Genomic DNA, 22,997 nt, shown 5'->3' with positions numbered 1-22,997 from the left:
GTACAGTTTTATAAGGTTTGTTAAGTAGGTGCTTTTCTAGAAATTAGACTCCCTTAAGCTTCTCGGTAAATGCGCATCGTCTATCTCATTGTGGTATCACGCAGATGACACTAGCTACGAAACATGGAGATTATATTGTAGAATATGTGCTGACGAATATCTTGTTCGATCAGTACCGTGCTCCGAGACGGCATAAAAGAGCAACTGAAACAAATCTTTGAAAGACGAAAATAAGTGAGAAAGAACATAGTTTGGTGACACCATGATTACATTTGCGTACTGAACTTGCGAATCAAACTTATGGAAGGAGACGTTTCCAACTGGTCTTACTTCGAATAATCGTTCCTTCCTCGCTACATTCAGTTGTTTCGCTCAGAGCGTGGAGCCGGATGGTCTTGAAGGACGACGTTCGAACTGATTCGATTTCATCAGCAGTGGATGCTAGAAGACGGCAGTGAATGCCCAATTACTAGTATAAAAACCTATCCTTTCCTTCCCACAAAGGTGTGAAATGCAACCTTGGATTTTCCGTTGCAATCTTGGTTTCAGGACAAAATTAACAAGTAGTGCTGCTATCACTCCCGTACAGATCGAAAGCAAAATGCAAGCATAAAGTGGTATTCGGTCAAAGTGTAGAACTGAAAATAATGAGCAGAATCTACGGACACATGGTGAGTGAACAAACAAGTTTAAACTTACGCTTTGATCCATCCCACGTAACCATAAAAACATTAAAGGATATCACGAAAAAGTAGAAAATAGGAAGTGCTCGTAGGCCACATTCAAATGGATGATTCTGAACATATATTCATCATTTTGACACAAAACGTATTGCTGTAAAGGGTACCTAGTGCATTCTGATAAGGAAAAGATCAACATCGTCTGAAAACAATTATGTACAATTCAACAAAAGAGCAAGTGAGGATATTAAACTGAAATCGAAACCACATCTCCATATTTCTTATCCGAAAAATCATAATTTCTTCTTAGAGCTTTCAGCGAGAGGAATAAATGCGCTGATTCTGTAACGATTTTTTCCTATTCGACAATTCTTCTTGTTCTTGTCGCGATTTTATAATCCGTCGCAGCGGAACTCGGAAAAGGATTTTTTATATTTCACACAGGACCAACTGACCAGGAGGTCTTATGGTTGGTTCCTATTTTTCTACTCAACTACGAAATTACTGTATGAATAAATGTAAAAACAACAGACTCTCCGTAGAACCGCGAAGTCGACAATAAGATAAAGGACAACAGAGATTGTTCCTGACAGAGCGGGAGACACGAACCACGAAGCAACTGTAATAAAAATTCTTAATTCTTATTTAGGCTCAAATCCTTTGGAAACAGAACTTCTTGTTTGCTGTCGGGATTTTGAAAGATCTCTCAGCTCTCTCTCTTCCAACGACAGTACGCAACTTTCCCCAAAAGGAAAACAAACTGCCCAATTTCACCGAGGAGCGGAGTTAGTGTAATGACCCACCGCGTTAGATTGTCACTCAAAGCAAAAGGTGGTACGTATTGTACAATATCTTTATATGGTTTTAGAAGCACATAAGTCTTTATAAAATTAAAGAGGGAGGTACACTCAAACCGCCTGAGAATTTTGAATGGTGGGGGCATTCCATAATGGAATATGTGTGTTAGAGGAAGGTAGAGAGTGCAGAAAAATTAGGCAGTAAACTTTATCTTCTGCACAGTTGGAAGTTTGGTAAAAATGCAGCATTGGACGGAAGACTAACGAGCTTTCACTGTTTTAGCGTATTCAAATGACGGTCAAAATTTCGTGCTTGTCCGACCACAAATTCGCGTACATTTTCATTTCCTGCCTTGCGGTTCTGTCCTGTTCTGTTCGGTTCGGAAGATGTAGGCGAAACCTGCGTGGGACGAGTACATAATTACGCCGTAGTTAATTAGTTAACTAAGCAGAAATTTGTTTTTCAAACAACCAACGCTGCGTGTTTATTAAATTTCCAAGCGTCCAGAACATAAGGATCACCGTCTCCTTTTATCACCAAACAAGTTACCATAAAAGATTCTTAGAAAAGTGTATTTGACTCTAGTATAAGAACTTGCATGTGGCACAATCTAGCAGTTTTCTTTGCTTTTTTTCTAAGGGTTATTTTCTACGTAATGATGAGTGTATCAAACACTAGATTGATTTAGATAGTTTTTTCTTACAATATAAATTTTCTGCAATTAATTCTTTCTGATTGATCAGCTTTCTTCATCATTGAATTATTTGATTCTCCACACCTCGCCATCCTCACATTTTCCTCAACCATTTCTCAACCACCAACCTTCATGATAATGCTCCACTAACATTAAATGTTCTCACGGATCTCTCTCATTAGAGAGAAGACAGCCGGTTAGTTGCGAGGCTACCTGGCGAGTCCCCAGGTGGCGGATAGGGGGGCCAATCGACGACCAAAAGCGAACTTGTACCTGCCTTAAGACGCAGGTGGATTCAGGGGATCGACTCCCTGTTTCTGCCGTGCCAGGATCGGCTCATAATACTACCGTATCCCGCCCATCGGTCCCAAAATCTGTAATCAAGTGACTGGGAGGTGCAAGGGGGGCGATTTAGAGTCGCCTCCAACAACAAAGCTCCCCCTGTCCACTCCTGGAAAGCGCAACGTTCTCCCAAAACTCATTGCATTGGATGGGAATAGAGGCTTGCAACCTGCGCATAGGTTTTTATTTTTTTATGCAAAACACAGTAATAGAAAAGAGTCTCCTGATTCCGGAGGAAAGCCTGGTACGGTAGCGCCAAGAGAGATGGGGGTGCAGAGGTCATGTAGGCTAACGAAACGGAAAAAGAATAGGATGGCGATCTGTACTTATAACGCCCGAACGCTTGCATTGGATGCGGCTACTGAAGATCTGATGATGCAGGCCAGGAAGCTCGAGTAAGACGTCATCTGACTAACCAAGACGAGGCGACGCCACATATTGAACGCCCTGTATGATACTGCAGAGGAACTGCTCTTAGAAACATGCGACAGTAGAGGAGTTAGTCCTGTTGGAGTTGGCGTCGTCAACACTAGTATGGCAAGGAACATCGACTCTTTCGAACAACTTACAACTCTAATCGGAGGTGTGCGGATGAAAAGATGTGGTTCAACGCCAGCTTTGACGATTTTCGCCGATTACGCTCTAACATCAAGCTACAAAGAAGAAAAAGTGGCAGCTTTCTATATGGACCATGAGAGGTTCTGCAGAGAAGATCATACCTTCTACAAGATCCTAATTGGTGACTTCAAAATTGGCTCCCGAAGAATGCCTAAAGGACTTCACATCGGAATCCATGGCCTTCAACGGAATGAACAGAGAGAGAGGCTTTCCGAGTTCACTATGACGACTAAGAACATCCATGGAAACACGCAATTCCAGAAGCACTCTTCATATTCTGCTTGAGGGATGTCGCTGTTGTACCAAAGTTTTATACGGGATAGAACCATCGAGGAAGAGTAAATTCCAAGTTCGACCTTCTTTGAATCTTGGCATCGTAGAGTTTGATTGTGTACTACTTTTTAAGCAGAACGAAGATTGTTATTGACTTTCATTTAACGTTTCGGCGTCGTCGCCTCCTTCAGAGCCTTGATAGCCACAAAATTGTGATGTTAACGGACCACCAGTGTAAGTGTGGGTAAACCTCTAAAGAAGGCGACGACGCCGAAACGTTAGCCAGAATAAAGATCAATAACAATCTTGCTTAAAACGTAGTACACCATCAAAGAAGATTTTCTTTCACACAGAGAGAAGAAGAAGCCGCAACTTTCACAAAGGGAACTCCCAGTACCATCATCGATTGGGAGCTCTTCACTTCGATTGTTGGCTTTTGGGAAGATACCGACATGGACAACATCGGCTACAAATATAAACGGCTTGTGGAACATCTTCACGATTGTACGAGAAGAACGAAGAGTTTCTAAACCACCAAGAGACTCTGTCTCCGAAATCTTGAGCTGATACGTCAGCGTAGAGCTGCATGAGCTACCGGCAACCAAGAACTCACGCCGATCTCGCAAGGCCTTGCAGAGAGGAGATAAATGAAGACCTCGAAGAGAGAAAAGCAGAAGTGTTGGCCGGAGCTGTAAAGGCGGGACATGCATTCGCTACACCTGCCGGAACTTCGTCAGTCGTAAAACAATAATGACTGCTCTCTGGACACCAGATGGATCAACTACAGCATCCCTTCGACAGCCACGTCCCCTTGTCTCCTCACCCTCTGAGCGAAGATGGACATATCATTCCGAAGACCTTCCTTTCGAAGTCCGACACGCCATCATGTCGGTGAAGAATCGAACTTCAACCGGTCTCGACAGAACCAAGCCTGAACATCTGAAGTACCCACCGCCAGTCCTCATCAACACACTGGCGAGGCTCTTCACTCTGTTATCTGTCGGAATGCAAGGCAACGACCGCCCAATCTGCTAATGTCTGTCATCTACAAGCTCTTCACAAGAGCAACCAGGTTTCGAAAAGAGTTCAGTACGATTGCTCAAATACACACGGTTTCAAAATTCATAGTAGTATCGCAAGAGTACAAGATGCCGCTGTTTCTCACTTTCAACGATTTGAAGAACCCCTTAAATTGAGACCTAAGCGGTGTTGGAGGCCTTGGACAACCAAGGCGTCCCTACTCCATACATAAAGATACTTCGTGAGTTGTGTAGCAACTTCACGACCAAAATTTCTCCATTCTACAATGATGCCATAATCGAGGCGAAGAGAGGGGTCGTTAGCGCGACACAATATCACCCAAAATATTCAGCGCCACTCTTGAGAACGCGGTACGATGTTTGAAATGAGATAACATGGGAGTGGAATTTGACGACCGGCATTTACAACATTTTCGTTCCGCTAATGACATCATTCGTATAACATCTTCAATCAGGCGGAACGGGTGCTGGTCGAATTTGATGAAACTCAACCTAGACATGACGATGTTTTTGAGGAAAGGATGGGTTTCAGATGGTTTCTGATGCCCCATTCACGCTCAACGGAACGAACATATCTGAAAGCTCCAGCTATGTATATTTAGGTCGGGAAATCAACATTTGAACGACCTGACCTCCGAGCTGGGCAGAAGGAAACGAGCGGCTAGGGGAGCGTTCAATACCATCGAGGATGTAGTGAAGAGGACCAAGAACATCCGGCTCCATGCTCACCTATTCACCACCACCGTTCTTCCTTCTACGCTTCAGAAACGTGGGCGTTTCGCAAGCAGGAGGAAAACGCGATCAGCGTAATAGAACGCGAAATTGAAAGGGTGCTGTTGCTAATGCTAGGAGTAACCACCTTCACGCAAGTGAAAGAAGGGATTCAAAGTTCACTCATACGTCATCGATCAAAGATCGGAGACGCTGCCGCATATGCCAAGGAAAGCAAAATTAGGTGGGCCGGACACATGATGCGATTCAACGACAATCGTTGGACTAGAGCCGTAAGCGACTGGATACCACGCGACATCAGACGCACCATAGGAAGACCGCCGACCCGATGGTTAGACCTCTTCACGAAATCCTTCAAAGAAAAGTACGACGTTCTTCGAGTTCCTCGCGAGAAGAGATGGCACTGGGCAACGCTTGCGCACGATCGGGACAAATGGAAATATTACTTGTGCACGCTCGAGCAAATCGGTGAACAACGGGAGCACAGGTGATACAGGTGAACATTAAATGTTCGTTGATGAAATTTGGAGATTGTCAAAATTAGAATTTTCCGCTTTTCTGTGTATGCAATGCGCTGAGCAAGTCTTTCTCTTTGATTACAAATAATGCCGGAGTTACTGACCCAGCAATCTCATTCGTTGCGATTTTTTTTTCGTCCTCTTTATCGCAACAGCTCCCCGAAATCACATTCTTAGCAGCACTTTTCGGTCGCGCTACTTTAACAGCAGAAGTTGTAATATGAATAAGATATCATGTTTTTGCCCAATAATTAACAATGATGTGGAACAATTGTAATGGTGCGTTTGAAATACGGTGATCTCTGGAGTATAGCTTTTTGCAAGTTGACTCCTTCTCCCTCCGTGTTAGGGGCGAGAATTCCTGAATCGCGTAACCGATTGAATGCCGAAACCACAACAATACCTCACGTAGTATTCTACACACGTTTCCTCTAAAAGATTTCATAATTAAGAAAACTAATCCAGCCTGCTGAATGTATAAGGTGGGCTAAGAAAACTGATAGAGAGTACGCGCGGCAAAATTCATCTAGATCAGGAGCGGCTTCTTTATGTGTCGTATATTGTGTGCTTTTCCTGTTATTTGTCGTACATAAAATAAAGTTTCACAAGTTATTCCGTTACTTTCATCATGACCAAGTATCGAGTCATCGTCGTTCCATCATTGAACTCCACTGGCAAGGTATTCTGGTACAAAACATCGATCTCTCGATTCAACAACGTCTGGGAATAAAACGGCCGCTTGTATATCAAACCATTCAAGGCTACAAAAATTTTGGAAACAAGGATGATCGTTCCGGACGATGTATACATCGATCTGTGGTCACTCCATGTTCTATTAAGAAAATCGGCGTGAAAATTTACAAAGACCCAGAAGCGACAAACGAGCGTGAAATAGGAGTTTTTGAGCCAGCAATGTGTTGCGCCGTCAAAAAAGGATCCAGCATTCAATATCCAACAAAACGGAACTCCACCTTACAAATCATCCCCGCGATCAGGTATCTTTTAACCAGAACTGCCGGGACTACGGATTTCATCTGCTTTCAGCAGTGGCTGTCATGTTCTAACGGCATGAACCATTTGTGTCACTAAGACTGGAGTATATGGGAGCCAACTGTCTGAAAAATCCCATCGCATTGTCGGCACGTTAAAGAAATCGCTTCAGAAGGGTTGGGAAGAGCCGGATGTGCCATGCTTGCGTGCCATCGCAAATGACTTGCTCCAACGTCGAGGTTTGTATCACAGGTGAAGAAGGAAACTTCAAGTTGTGATCAATAATTTGCTTCCTATATAACGAGTAAATGTTATTTTACTTCCATCCTTCCGTTATTCTTCTTACACCCACTTTGCCTTGGATCAGTAATTTTGACGCACCCTGTAGCATCTGCTGCAGTCATTGCTCTCCGATATGTATAGGGTACCATGGTCTTCCATGCGAAATGCGGCAGCAGCAGCTTTCATTACCAGAATTCTTTTTCCATTTCTTTCCTTTTTCTGAACCTAATTTTAAAAAAGTGAAAGAAGATTTGATCTCCAGAAAGTACGCTGTGTATGACGAAATTGAAGTGATACTACGTCCTGGATTCACCAAATTCAGTTTTCAGGTGAATCGTCACCGAAATTTTTACCAGAATGATTGGAATTTTCATATAGTCGACGAAAAAATGAGCAACAAAAAGAGCAAAATGATCTCCATTCCTTTCTTCCATTATAAAGCATGTGAAAAATAACATCAAAACTTCGGGGATATTAGTTCACTATGAATTTATTGTCAACTCAGCTAATTCTAGAATATTTCAATCACTCTCTGAAAGATTCCAATCCTCCACAACATTTTGGCACATTAGGATAATTTTCCTAACGAAATTTGGTATTTGCTAAGATCTGCTGGGAAATTCCTGATTAGGGCAATGAAGGAAACGAGCTATGAGGTGGTTCTTCTATAGTCGGACAAAAGCAATCTGAACTCCTCTAGAACTGCATGGGCGGCTGCGCTCGAAAGGACGCCATGGAGCGAATGATTGCAAAGCGGGACACTTGGTTGCTGCAATCGGAATGCGCAGGTGAGTGGAAGTCCCACCTCATTCTCAACCGCCAGCTCCATCACGCCAATTCAAGTGCATCGCATGCAATTACGAGCTTCAGGTTGTTTCAATCCGACTATATCTACTACATACAACAGTCTTCGGCTTCACACTACTTCGTCGAACAGCACGTACATACATTACTTACTAATGGTGTAAATTTCGCTCCAGTTAATGCCTTCAGTGCCACGCAAAACAAGGGAGAATCCGAGGGTTGATCCTACCACAGCATGCGTTGTTGACACTGGCATTTTTGTTGCAGTTGTGATTGCAAGCCATAGTGCTGTTCCTGAAATTAACGACTCAGAGTTGTGTGTAATAAAGTTCCGAATTAACACTTAAATTTTGAAGACAGCTATCTAAAGCAAGTGCTTTCAATCGAATATACCTCCTAAAATTGCCAGCTGGCCTAACATCAACTCATGAGGAGCGTCAGCGTAATTTTGAACATCTATCACTCCTTTCCTCATTGTGTCTGTAACTGACCATCCTGAAACATACAGCTGTTCTATACACGAGAAGCAAACCTAAAGCGGTTTGTATCGAAAATCATTTGTTGGCTATTCGCAGTCGCCACCGTTACTTGAAGGGTATGAATTGTGAAATTTACCTACTAACACCGCTCCCAACGTCATGACGATGGTTGCCATTATGTAGGCCTGAAATTTAGTCGCAACTCTACTTTCAATGACTATGAATCCGGAATAAAAAAATGTTGAGACTGTTGTACGAAAGAAGTTACAAAAGAATGGAATTTTCACGAACTCACTGACCCTATTTCTACAAATAAAAGATAATAAAAGATAAAAGAACAAGTTCTTTAGAGTATTAATCCACTTGGGATGCGCCAACGCGTTTTACCGCAATTTGTAATCGTATCTAAGTAAGTCTATCTAAGTAAGTATACTTAGATACTTACTACTTATTAAGTCTAAATAGTAAGTATCTAAGTATATAAGTAAGTGAGGTTTTGGAAAGATGAACTACGGGAGTCAGCCAATGATCAAGTCAGTGTTTTCCTTCTCCCAGACAAATTTCGCACCAATTCATAGACCACGGAAGGATGAAAGGCTTGTTGACGCCGGGGAGGTATCACAACTAAAGTTCACTTTTTTGACTATGGGGAATTGAAAGTCAATGAGAGTTGCTTTTTTTTTTGTAAGTATAGCTTATGACTTCTGCTGAGACTAAGCATTACCCATAAAACAATCTATTATGTGTTTCCGATTTGAAGATAATGAAATTTTGGTGGTTAAAGATGTGAAGACAAAAGACAGGACAAATATTAATATGGTATCGATCCAGATATGGTCTGTCTACCTGTATGATTGTGACGGCTCCGCTCCCAACTGAAGTACCGAAAGTGTTCGAAACATCATTTGCTCCAAGACCAGCTCCCAAGAAGAAGGCTACGACGATGCCGGCAATCAACACCCACAAAACTGATGACTGAAAGAAAATGGTGCGACAAAAACTAACAAATAGAAAATGCGGTAAAATCACATTAAGTTGTAAAATGACCTCCAATTAATGGTTGTTCTTCTATGCAGTACTTGCTATAGAATTATGCATTTAAATTGAATGGCAAGGTCAGATGCCTTCTAGGAAACCTCGATCGAGAAAGCCGTTTTTCACGCCTTTTTGCGAACGAGCGTTATCGCGCCCGTAATCCTATCTTCTCGCACATAGATCGCCAAACGCAACTACGTCAATTCTGCGGTATGCTGCCTTTGAATTGGTTTTTTGCTGTTATTTTCACTTCCGCCCCAAACACGTAATCAAATGACGTATCCACATGTTTTTTGGCGCCAACACTGTGCGCCAGCTGAATCAAGACTGATTTAAAAGTTTGAATTTTTTAATTCCTGAAATCACAAATGCTTTAGAGTGGTCCACGAGCACTGCTAAAGCAGTCGTCATTAGACCAAGGTTAAGGCATGTGAAGATTATCGGAAATCTACTTCTTGAGCACCTCTTATTTCAAGCCTCCCCAAGTCAAAGTGCTGAAGCCACTTTTGGCTTCTGAGCGATACGAGAAACATTTCTGACGGTATTCAACAAGAAGAAAATTTACGTAACAAAGGACCCCATAGTGCTGGAAAGGCCACGGATTTTACTTCAAGCAATCCTGGGGTAGCAGTGTAGGCCTTATCCATCACCTGTATCACCTGTGCTCCCGTTGTTCATCGATTTGCTCGAGCGGGCACACAAGTAATATTTCCATTTGTCCCGATCGTGCGCAGGTATTGCCCAGTGGCATCACTTCTCGCGAGGAACTCAAAAAACGTCGTACTTTTCTTTGAAGGACTTCGTGAGGAGGTCTAACCAACGGATCGGCGGTCTTCCTGTGGTGCATCTGATGTCGCGTGGTGTGCAGTCGCTTATGGCTCTGGTCCAACGGTTGTCGTTAAAACGCATCACGTGACCGGCCCACCTAATTTTGCTTACCTTGACATATGCGGCAGCGTCTCCGATCTTTGATCGATGACGTATGAGTGAACTTTGAATCCCTTCTTTCATTTGCGTGAAGCGGGTTACTCCTAACATCAGTAACAGCACCCTTTCAATTTTGCGTTCTATTACGCTGATCGCGTTTTCCTCCTGCTTGTGAAACGTCCACGTTTCTGAAGCGTAGAAGGAAGAACGGTGGTGGCGAATAGGTGAGCATGGATCCGGATGTTCTTGGTCCTCTTCACTACATCCTCGATGCTCTTGAATGCTCTCCAAGCCACTTGTTTCCTTCTGCTCAGCTCGGAGGTCAGGTCGTTCATCATGTTGATTTCCGGACCTAGATATACATAGCTGGAGCTTTCAGATATGTTCGTTCCGTTGAGCGTGAATGGGACATCAGAAACCCATCCGTTCCTCGTAAGCATCCTCTTGTCTAGGTTCAGCCGAAGACCGATCTTTTTACACGTTTCATCAAATTCGACCAGCATCCGTTCCGCCTGATTGAAGCTTGACGTTATATATATATATATATATATATATATATATATATATATATATATATACATATACATATATATATATATAATGTCATCAGCGAAACGAAGATCGTAAAAATGCCGGCCGTCAACATTCACTCCTATGTTATCTCATTCCAATCCTCGCGTCACGTTCTCGAGAGTGGCACTGAATATTTTGGCTGAAAATGTGTCACCCTGACGAACCCCTCTCTTCACCTCGATTATGACATCATTGTAGAATGGGGAAATTTTGGTCGTGAAGTTGCTATACAACTCACGAAGTATCTTTATCTATGGAGCGGGGACGCATTGGTTGTCCAAGGCCTCCATGACCGCTTCGGTCTCAACTGTATCAAAGGCTTTCTTTAAATCTATGAAAGTGAGACTCAGCGACATCTTATACTCTCGTGATACTTCTATGAGTTTTGAAACGGTGGTGTTGAGTAGGTGAGCACGGAGCCGGATGTTGCATAGTGACATAAGCTTATCCATAGCGAGAAATAAAGTCGTAGATGGAAAATGTAGGTCTATTCCAACCAACAGACATAACATTTCATTTCAAAGGTTCACCTAGAAGTGGATCCAACAACACCATTAGATTTGAGTCCATAAAGTTCTGGTTCTCAGAAGACACAAACCCTTATCCTTTAGAGCATTACGTATGGAACATTGTTCAGACAGGCAGTAATAACTTGGCACCCTACAATGGAATGTTTTTTAAAGTACCAACTTAACTGGAATAGTTTCACGATATACCTGTATTCTTGTATTTTGATTTAAAGGCATCACCCCACGAATCTGGGGTGGTGCGGGTTTCAGGAAGGTTATACCTATACGGGATCATGTATTGTGGCTAAGAGAGTGATTTTGTCCATTTCTTCCTAACTGCTGTAAAAACGGCTCGAAAGATGCGGTGCGTGCTCAAGGCTGGCGCGATCCAATAGAACTCGTTGTAGAAAAAAGCGCCCCGGAACGCTTGAAGCCGCATCTTACAGGCCGTTTTTTTACGACGATTAGGAAGAAATGAGCGGGATCACACCCGTTTCTGCAACCTGCGACCCCGCATAGTCTTTGACCATCGGAAACCCATATCACATCAAATTTGTGCGATGATGCCTTTAAGTTTTTGCCAAGGCAATGGATCCATACGAAATGAAAGAAACGTTAAAAGTTAGTTTCCATGAGAGCCATCTTCGAAGGCAATATCATATTTCGTTTTCGTAATTGGAAATTCGATGTACTAGTTACCGTGCAACAATATCCTGATCCCTTCAATGTCAGCAAAAATGCCACGTAGAACTGGAAAACACCGTGAAATACACAACAAAACAAGACCACCATCACTCTCCAAAACAAAAGCAATTGCAGCAAATCCTGCGTCGCTGTATCCTTTGTGCATAAACGCTCCAAATAATTTTTGATTTAGTCTTGTCTTTCTCTTAGTATGGTTGAGGAGAAGACGTAAAGGCATCACCTCACGAATCTGAGGTGGTACGGATTTCAGGTGGAGTATTCGTATACGATTAAGGAGATTAGATTAAGGAGAGAGGTGATTCCGATTTCTTCCTAATTGCCGTAAAAAAACGGCTTCCGGCGCGCTGTTTTCTACAACGACTTCGATTGGAGCACGCCGCATTTTCCGAGCCGTTTTTTACGCCAATTAGCAAAAAATGGACGGAATCATCTACCTCTCTATAATCTGCGATCCTGTATACGAATAATCCACCTGAGTCCGTACCACCTCAGATTCGTGGATTGATGCTTTTAAACAAGTCCGAAAACCAAAAAAAAATCACTATGGGGGCACTTGTTTTCCTCTGTTTTGCTTTTTTTATCTTACTCGTCAGACTCGCTACATTTGAATGAGTCAATTTCAAATTGTAGCGATTTTTTAACCAACATTCCACAAACTCGAAATCTACAGGAAGCACTACTGACATTGCCAGTAGGTGGTTTCCTGCAGTGTTATTTCAACTTTGACTACACACCATGTTAGCTTTTTGTTCGAGACTACAATTGATAATTTTGCTCTAATTTGCAAGAGAAATGGTCACCGTTTTGCAGCTTTTACGAAATTTGCGTACGCTTTTTCCTCTCCGTAAATGCAATTGGCGGAAAAACCCCCATGAATTAAGGAGAAAAATTATCCGACCAGATCATTCGCTTTTTGTTTTTACAGTCGTGCAAGCCAAAATTACTGCTGAATGCCTGACTAATTTTCAACCAGAAAACCTATTGCCAGAGAACGTACGCGGTCGAACGGGGTAGCAGTTGAAGTCCCCAATGTAGATACCATTGACGTGAACGCCTCCATCTGCAAAGAGGATTCTGATCTTTTCATATTTTTAAAGTGATTCAAAGGGAAAATGTTAGCTCTCCGCCTTGTACAAAATAGATAATTTAACAGTCAAAGAATACAGTTTCTCTTGTTGTGTTCAGAGGAGACAGCGATAATTTTGTGATCGGTGTAAGCTGCGGGTTCCAAACTGTGCAAATACTGTCTTTTTTCTACATTGCTTGAAGTGACATAGGAGACAGGCTCAGAGAACTATCGAGAGAACGAACTACCTCAGTGATATCTGCACACTTGAGGTATATTGTTGATTCGTTGATGTTTTATGGGTAGCCTGAAATTCGCATCTAATTCTTTGGACGAAATGCATGAAATACGACTTAAGGTGCTTGATCTCAACTTTTCAACGTTACCATTAAAAAAGCTTTAGGCAGTTTGGATTTTCGAATATTTACTTGGGTTCCGAAACCAGGCAATAGATAGCAGTAGAAAATATAAATAGGGCAGGAAAGGTCTCACAAGTTTCAGAATGAAATTTGGAATTTTAGTCTATAAAATCATCGGAAGACGTGATTCTGTTGTTTTTGCATGAGTGAAATTAGTTTCGCGCCTTCCGGTCAAAAAGGTTCACGAATGCATTGTCAACATTTACATAAGTTTTTTTTTTGGATGCAAAAGACGTCATGTTGTCATGCACTTTGACGCGATCATGACTGACAGTCTGATCGAGCAGTTTACTAAATAAATCCCGAGAAAAATCTTCAAAAACATGGATCACTTGGACACGAGTGCATTGATGAAATATAGGAGGACGTGTTTCACATGCAACAGAGGAAAGTCTGTTTCAGTAGAAAATACATAGTATTTGTGGTTGCCGCCCAATGCGGTAAGCGGATTTGTTTAACAGTCTCCACCCAAAAAAAAAAAATGACGGCGAATCACGTGAATGTGATCTTTCATTAAACTCTTTGTAGATTTCGAGTAGGTGCATACAAAAAATTATTTATTCATGTGAACGACGCATCGGAAGCTTCATCGCGTAAATTCGAGCACAGTCATGGGAAGCGTTCCGAAAAACAAAGCAGAACGATAGCAAATAACAACAGAACAATGCGAGGACTGCCGAAGGAGAAAGCAATGTTTTTCGTTTAGAAAAACACTGTACCCAGTATAAAATACGCAAAACAATTCACGACATATCTGTTACTTGTTATGCTTTTCAACATATTTGGAACATATGGGTGTTCCTGGTTACCAGCTCAATTAACGGACATGGGCGCATCGAACAAAGAAACTTGACTTGTTCCGTTTTTCCCCTGGATATATTCTTACGTACATTATTATTCATAAATTGACCTCTTCAGGAAAATCCTGTCAAAACTCCGATCGTTTCGGGGTGGTACTGGTGCAGTCATGCTAGACACTCGAAGAAGATCCTAACCAAGTACAAGCTTACCACCTCCGATTAGAGCAGTGCAGGGAGAATAATGCATATGACTAAATATTTCAAACAGAGATGATGTGTCACAGGTTCTGGTAGAAGAAGTTAATTTAGATAGCTGATTCGAACATCGTAGTGGTGCCACTAAAACACAATCACTGTGAACTCACAACACGGTGCAAGGTGCACTGTGAGCTCTATTGCCTCACTGAGGAGAGGTGCACAAGACAGGCAACGAATTTCGTTCTACTTGAGAGTTGCCAGTGCTCTCACAAGTGCCTGGAGTTTGGTATAATGAAATGGCAAAGGCGGTTAATTAGTACTGATTTATACGTGAACATAGATCATGTGGAAGAGTGAGGATAATCGGTCGATATCCACAGCAAAGAGAACACAGTTTATTGTTCTTCCACAAAATCGCCAGCACGGAAGTGACAAGCCTCACACTTGAATAATTAAACCTAAAGAAACAACACTAAACACAATATAATTTTTTAGCGATGGAACTCCAAACCTCGTCCCTTGGAGGTTACGAGTGAGGCTGTTTCTAGAAGATAAGGAATAAAAATAAGCCGCGCAGACACCTCTACACACTCTAAAAAATATAGTTCCAATAAGGAATTTTTTCCGCCATGTATATTGAGCGCCGACGCTTGCTGTGTGTAATGGTGCATGTCCATACGCAGCGAGATGGCTCTAGTGCTGCTTGCGGAGCGACTGCCCCAGGAGTGTACCCCTTCAGAGAGTACAAGGTATTTGCATCAACGCAGAAAGAAAGACCCACCATAGTAAGACTCAAAAACAAAACTAGGACAGGTATAGTGGAAAAACAAAGGATCTGTAATCGATGTATTATTGAGTAAGGAATATCGAAGTACCCTAGAGATTTATTCTGATCTGCATATGCTCACAAAAGCAAATACTGATGGTTTTTAATCTTCTGTGGTCAGCGCTCTTCCATCTGGTGTTGTGTCGTAATTCTAGTTGAATGTGTTGCTTGTATCGTCTTTTATTCCGGCTATTCAACTCATTCCGAGTCCTTCTAAACAGAATGTTTACCTGTACCCACTTCTGTAAGGGTATTGCGAAAAAAAGATAAATTAATGAAAGCAGCAGAACTATTCTTATAGTTCATCAGTGTTATTTTAGAGAATTTTCTGGAAGTTTCAGATGCGATATTCAAGAGAACAAAGAAGAAGAATCTGGGATGAAATGATAATCGAGGGAAAGCCTAATCCCGTTCGAAACACTGATTAAGATAATCTCGTGATCACTGCTAATACCAAGATCCTTGACGTATTACTACACAGTACGACCTCTAAAAAATAACAATAAGAAGCCTAGATGTTGTAATCGTGACTGCAGATTCATCACTGTTTTTTTCAAACATAACCGCTCCTGATGTTCTCGCTGAAATGACCGCCAGATGTACAACCACTTTTAGCATGGTCGATTTCAAAGACAGGCAAGCAATTGTAGGAGTGTTACCACGAATAGAATCAATTGAACTGGTTTGATAGGGCAGCAAATGTTGTAAAACAGTAAAGAGAGAAATATTGCAGCGTTTGTACTATGGGACGTTTCCATACTATTAGTAATTGAGTAGTTCTCGCCGTGGGTGACCTGTAAGAACGCAGCAGTTCACTCCGCTTGTCGGTGAAGCTGGTCAGTTTGTTTTCCAGTTTAGAGTTATTGCCCGGTGAACTCAGAACGATATCGGAGCGTGGCAAAGGCAGAAAAGTTTAATGGGGTACAACAAATGTGCAAACATCCGGCTAATTTGGTAAAACAAAGACACAAGAAAACTAAGCAGAACATAGACAGATTGAGGATATATAATTATATTATTATTACTACTACATTCGTCATAAAACCTCAAACAACCCCAACCAGAAGCGGAGTTATCTAAAGTAGGGCTACGAAAAAGTTTACTGTGAACTAAAGAATTCAAGGAGACAAGGTTGCAATGTCAACAATTCCAATCCATTCCCATCATGTTATCGTTACTATGTACACTCTTAACTGGTTCCCTCAACACCAGCAGATCCATGTGTCTCCCGTTTTGTATTGTACAGAGCATTTCTTTATGGGCCGAATTAGTCAACACGTCATCGAACCTTTGACGAGAAGAAAATGTGTTCCACTTCAATTTTTTTCTTCTTTTCTAGCTATGCTTTTCATTGGCGTTGCAACGATCATTCCAGGTATTGGGTCATAAATATTTTATGATTTCGCTCCCATCTTTCATTGCCAGTCTTACCCTACACTCAATGCTTCTGTATGTTCTAAGACTTCTTACGCAAAATACATACAGAGGTTGTTTGAGGTCTTATGACGAATGTGACATGCATCCAATGCTGTAATATCATTATGCATATAGTCGGGTCAGAACGACATGAAGCACGGTGTTGTTGCACGAGCCGTTTCGCTGCAGCCATACGGTTCTTGACCGCTCGCGGACGGCCTGCGAGCAGTTTGCTTGCCAATCTGCCAAATTCTGCCAAGTGCGTGCCAATTGGGTTGATATTGGCTACAGTTCTTTGTTCGTTTCCATACATTTTGCTGTTTTTCTGGTTTTTTCTATCTTTGATGTTTTTTGTATTTTTACTCTGTTTCTTGTATGTGAAATTTGGTTCAAAAATGATTTTTTCCATGTCAACGCTCTTTTTTTTTGTCTTTTTTCGTCTCGTCTCCCTCTTTTACAGACTAGAAAAACAAATGTGAAAATAAACATAGTTTTAAGCCAAATTTCAAAACTAAAACATGAACAAAAGCAATACGATAACTTAGGAACAATACAGATACAATAATAAATCTACATAATAAAGCAAACACAACAAAAATACGAAAAAAGGAACATAAAAGACGAAAAAATCAATCAATCAAAAGTAAAAAGAACAAAACAGACAAAATATTTCACACAATATCGATTTGTGAGACGGCAATTGGCAAAATTTGGCAGATTGCAAAGCAGAGCAACACGATTTTTGACCACAGGTGCAGAGTTAAGTTATGTTAGGTTAGGTTCTACGTCAGATCGCGCGATCTGTCAGGTACTATATAAACAGCTGTTTGCATGCCTGTTTACAATTTATGAAGGAAGGATGTTACCAACCTGAAACAAACATGCTATAAATAGATGGGACACAGCACATAAAGCTGTCACGGCTATGAAACTTTCCACAACGTTTCGTTCACTTCCTGACAAATCCGCTCGACTCAGCACTGCTGCAACAATAATTGCGCTGATTTCAATTTTTGCGCCATCGCACCAAGCGTGCAGAACAGTGTTTCCTTGTATCAGGGCACCAATTTTACGCCATTGGACTCCTCTAAGCCACTTTCATTTTTGGCGTCGATTCTGAAATCCGATGCCCAGGGACCCGTTTCTGTGTTCCCCGGTATTTCGCTCCGCACACATCCTTATACACATCCAGGAACATGATATCCTTTCCTTCTACTCCGCTGTAACATCTACGCTTTTCTCGTCTGCGCCCCCAACAGTTAGCATTGAATGTTGTGATAATGTAAAACAACGTGAAAGTCATCATCATACTGACAAAGACAAGGATCTTACGTCCTATCACGTAAAATAAAAATAACGTAAAAATCACGTAAAAGCTAATATGGTTCAGAAGTGGATGCGTGCGTGTATATAATTTCCGAAGAAATCATCTGGCATTAGTGTAGCTTATTGAGGAGTGGATATACTGCAGAATACATTTCGATGATTCAGCAACCCGTTTCACTTTAATTTGGTGTTCTATAGCGTAGGCGCACTGTGACGTCGTGGGAGCCGCCTTAACTTTCTTACTTTCTGGTACTGGCTCATCTAGACAACGCCGGGGAATACGTCCACTACCTTCTGGTGCCAACATGCCTAACTTCGGCTGTCGGGCGTGTGCCACCCAACCATACTGCTTTCTCGCGCAGGTGCACCAATCTGAGTTCCAGAAAGCTAAACGATCAAGTGAGACCCGTCTCAGTTCATCTTTCCGCCTTATGGCACACACGCATCGATCTGACGCTGAAGAACCCGTTCCACCAATTTCATTAGTTTTCAGCGTGTTCGCACGAATTGACGTTGTGGGACTTCTGCCACCACATCTTTCTGCATTTTGGCGTTGGCGCACCACTTTGACACGGTAAAACTCGCCTCACTGCTTTCTCACATCATTCCGCTCATTTGACTCTCCGTCCTTCACCGATGCCACCTATTTGGGGCGAAAATATGTTCAGGATCCCACCTTGAACACCAAAAAAAGAACACCAAAAAAAGGAGAAACGAAAGTTTTTGCATCTTTAGACTACAAATTTTTCTTTCCACAACAAAATGAAGACCAGAACAGTGGGAACTGACAACTGTCAAGAAGAAACGCACGTAGAACGAAGGGCAGCAGACATAACCCACATGGAGAAAATTGCCAGAGAAATAAAAAAAAAACTATTTGGTGCAAGTGCTGAAGAAAAAGAAAACTTTCAAAAAAGAAAGAAGGTAAGAATCCAATCTAATACGAGAATTAAAAGTATAACAAATTTTCATATTCAATTCTTCTTCTTTTTTTCACGTTTAAATTAAGCTCTTGTACATTATAACATGTTTTCCCTGCAACGAAATTTACGGATTTAATTGTTATTCTCAAATATGCTACATCAGTAGAACTTGAGGGAAAAGTCGTCATAAAAGATATTGGCTAGAGAAGAATCATAAATTACAGTTTGTGCAGTTCAACCGCAGGGTTTTTTTTTTTTGAGCTGTGCGAGAAAACGGAAGTCTACCTTTGAAAACCCTCAGAAGAAATATTTCTAATGAGAAAGTGATTAGCTTCTAGGTTATAAATCCACCAAGCAACAAACACATAATTAAAAGTAACCTTACCTATCAGTTGTTTTATAAACCATTACATAGGTTTTCACTGTGGCTCTGCGGCTGATTGCCAGCCTATCAAGTGGTTGATACTGATACAGTACCCAACGATGGAAAGTGGAGTGAGAATCACCGAAATGTACCCCGCAGTATGCCCACTCCTCAATAAGCTACACTCATGCCAGATGATTTCTTCGGAAATTATATACACGCATGCATCGACTTCTGAACCATATTAGCTATTTACGTGATTTGAAGTGAGATCCTTGTCTTTGTCAGTATGATGATGACTTTCACGTTGTTTTGCACACCATTCTATGTTAACTGTTGGGGGCAGACACGAGAAAAGCGTAGATGTTACAGTGGAATCGAAGGAAAGGATATCATGCTCATCATGGGTGTGTATGAGGATGTTTGCGGAGCGAAATACGAGGTCTCTGGGCGTCGGATTGGGAAATCAGCACCAAAAAGCAATGAAAGGGGCTTGGACGAGTCAGATGGCGTGAAATTGGTGCCCTGATACAAGGAAACGCTGTTCTGCACGCTTGGTGCGACGGCGCAAAAATTGAAATCAGCGCAATTATTGTTGCAGCAGTGCTGCAGAACAATTGCAAGCAGATTTGTCAACAATGTGTGAATGAGACGTTGCGAAAAGTTTCATAGCCGTGATAACTGCATGTGCTGCGTTGCATCCCTATCTATTCTCCTACATGTCTATTTCCAGCACGCTTGGATCCCAGATTGGTAACATCCTTCCGTCAGAAATTGGAAACGGGCATGCAAGCAGCTTTTTAAATGGGACCTAACAGATGCCGTGATCTGACGTAGAACCTTAATTTGACTACTGTGCTGATGACGTTCACGCAATTTAATGTTAATACATTCTATGTTAATTGCTGGAGAAAAGGATGAGGATATCTAATACTTCAAATATTTTTTTCATTTTTTTTAATGATTCAAATTCTAGTGTGAATGAATACTGCTGTAAAATTCGAGAAAGAAAAATTCAATTCTTTTACAAAAATCTACAGAAATTGTCATACTTTTAATTTTTATTGACCAGAGCAAACCCCAAGAAATCTGAAGTGCGGCTTTGTACGGACGGACGTTAAGACTACTATATATATATATATATATATATATATATATATATATTTTATTATATAAAAAAAAAAAATATTTTATTTTTTTTTTTTTTTTTTTTTTTTTTTTTTTTTTTTTTTTTTTTTTTTTTTTTTTTTTTTTTTTTTTTTTTTTTTTTTTTTTTTTTTTTTTTTTTTTTTTTTTATTTTTTTTTTTTTTTTCCTGGAAATATATATATATAATTTCCAGGAGCAATAGCGCGCTTGTGTTAAGTATAAGCAAGATACAGTAGGGTCAAAACGACATGAAGCACGTACGCAATTGCGTACGTGCTTCATGTCGTTACGCGTTGGTGGAGCGTAGCGGATAGAAGCGTGGTGAATCCATTTCTGGCGCCACCCATCGCTACAGTTTGCGACGGTCCCAACTCGGTTCCAACTGCTGCCTTCACCGCGCCAGCGTACGTGCTTTCCAGCGCGTACGCAAACACATCGCAACTACACTCGTGATTCATGTCGTTTTGAGTCGACTATAGTAGCGGCAATGAAAATTAAAGAAATACTCGGAAAAATCTCTTAATCACTATCGAAGTTCTTATTTAGCTCCTTTGCGAAAGACTGGCGACACCTTCACGTTTGGAGTTAGACGGGGAAGACTCGACGCTACATTTTTTCGTACAGGCGTGCAATCATATCAGAACGTTCTATGTTAGGAGAACATTGGAGGAATTTTCCACCCCTACATAAAGTCGGGTGATTACGATCTGATTTTTGGTGCAATAGCGTAGCTGTGGCTTTGCTTGAACTAAGGTGGAGACGTCGCTCAGCTCTGCTTCGAGTATAATCGGAACTAGAAGGGGATCCATTGCGAGCGAAACAGCCTACGCATTTGCACCACAAATCAGGCCATTTTGGTCCAACTGTATCCAACTTTAGAGCAGAAAGAAAACTTTCCTGACCTTGTGTCACCCATCCATTGACGATATTTTCATACTTTTCATATGCATCCCTAGCATTATTTTCTTGGAAATAAACTCGCTCCGTGTCACTATTTTATTTCTCGTTCTTTACTTGCTCTACGCATCTTTAAGTGGAGAGATGGAGCAGTAGCTACAGCTCCGCTCGAACGATTCGTTCATAGTTTATTTGCAACATTCCGTTTGTTTTATATGACGCATATCAAAACACAAGAGCTTACCTCTTTGCCCATTACTTTCTTTGCTGATGGGTAAAGATGATGTTGCGAACCGTACTTTATCGATCCAAAGCTACTGGATACAGAAGTCGAACATTATTTGTTGCTTTCCTTGAATAGCGTTCAACGAATAACCACCGGTTTAGTAAGAACCAATCAATAGTGCAGGGATAGGGCTCCACTACCATCAGCACTGTCCACCTCTGCAAGTGGAAACTCGACTCTTCGAAGGCAAGCTCTGGTTGGGACACCTCCACAGTGTGGAAGATGGCGATTATAAAACTAACAAGGGCTATTATATTGTTGATCCATTTCTGTCGTATGCTAAATAAAAAATTAAAGAGAAAAAATACAAAACTGACAAGACATTCTTGTCTATCAACATGATGTTTACCATGGGCCGATAATCTACTTCTATTTGGTTTATCTTTGAGCTGAATAGCTAGCTAGCCTGTGTCTTCTAGAAGATAGTGCACGCAGTCTTCTAATACAAATATAATAATTTGAAGGATTTTAAACATAGCTTTAAACATAGCTTTACTGACACTGCGCTTACACGTAAAAGATTTTCAATTTCACCTAATAAAGTTTTGTTAGAGAACATATGGATAGACAGTACTCCAACAGACCCTCGATATTATTAAGTAGACAGATTCATACCGTTCTTATAGAGCATTCACTGTTCCTATAGAGCATGTTTTAACTGATTCTATTTCGAGAACAGAATTTTGGTACAAATTTCCTCTATTCTTTTATATTTACTCGTTCCTCTCATCGCTGGCCGAATTTTCTAAGATTTGGAGATTTGGTTTGTTTGTAGAAGAGAATGTGGAAGAAGTTTAGTAGCAGAAGATTTCTACTACTAAAGCGGGAGTTCTCAAACAAACTATGCTAAGATCACTGATGGTTGCCCTTGCATTCACAAGGTCAATGCTCCAAGTTGCTGCTTGTTGCTCACCACCTCGTCCTCGCATTTCATTATGTCATACATACGATGTTGGTTACTATTATATAAATGACGAACCGTTATGCACTGGAAAATTTGTAGAATTTTTTTAGAAATAACTTGTTCTATTCTGTCTCCATTCTGTTTATCTTCCTCCCGTAATTGCAGCTCGTCCGAAACTTGGTGACCGATTCCTTCGAACGCATTTGAATGTATCAGTTCAAGTCAGTTTGCTTCCGAAAGCTGTTGCGGATGGAAGCAAGAAATAGACCTTTTGGTGAACCAATCTTGAATTGTTGGCCAAGGTTTCACGGAGAACAACTTTTCTTCTATGCTCAAGTAAGAAGTCAAAAAGTAAGAGTAAGAAAAAAAGGAAGTAAGAAGTCATCACTACCACGCCACTCTTTCACATCGATTTTGCAGTAACA

At 41.2% G+C, this 22,997-nt stretch overlaps 1 protein-coding gene across 3 annotated transcripts; it reads right to left on the bottom strand.

Annotated features, from left to right (window-relative positions):
- Window positions 1-169: 169 nt before the first annotated feature.
- RB195_014354 (uncharacterized protein) lies at window positions 170-21,811 on the bottom strand (the record flags this gene model as incomplete). Of its 3 annotated transcripts, none has more annotated exons than XM_064204583.1 (10): window positions 170-204; window positions 331-441; window positions 519-638; window positions 700-796; window positions 1,214-1,299; window positions 7,925-8,065; window positions 8,165-8,266; window positions 8,387-8,435; window positions 9,097-9,225; window positions 12,997-13,059. In XM_064204583.1, 10 exons carry the CDS (start codon window positions 13,057-13,059, stop codon window positions 170-172), a joined length of 933 nt encoding a protein of 310 aa, XP_064060465.1. The 3 variants fall into 3 exon arrangements, with proteins under 3 accessions (XP_064060465.1, XP_064060464.1, XP_064060466.1); XM_064204585.1 differs by lacking the exons at window positions 170-204; window positions 12,997-13,059 and adding exons at window positions 21,627-21,699; window positions 21,762-21,811 and having other exon boundaries at window positions 299-441; XM_064204584.1 differs by lacking the exon at window positions 170-204 and having other exon boundaries at window positions 299-441.
- Window positions 21,812-22,997: the final 1,186 nt, after the last annotated feature.

The sequence above is a fragment of the Necator americanus genome, chromosome V (assembly GCF_031761385.1).
Source record: "Necator americanus strain Aroian chromosome V, whole genome shotgun sequence".
NCBI classification, from domain to species: Eukaryota; Metazoa; Nematoda; class Chromadorea; order Rhabditida; family Ancylostomatidae; genus Necator; species Necator americanus.
The sequence above is the reverse complement of the archived record's forward strand: the minus strand, read 5'-3'. Positions and strand labels throughout refer to the sequence as shown.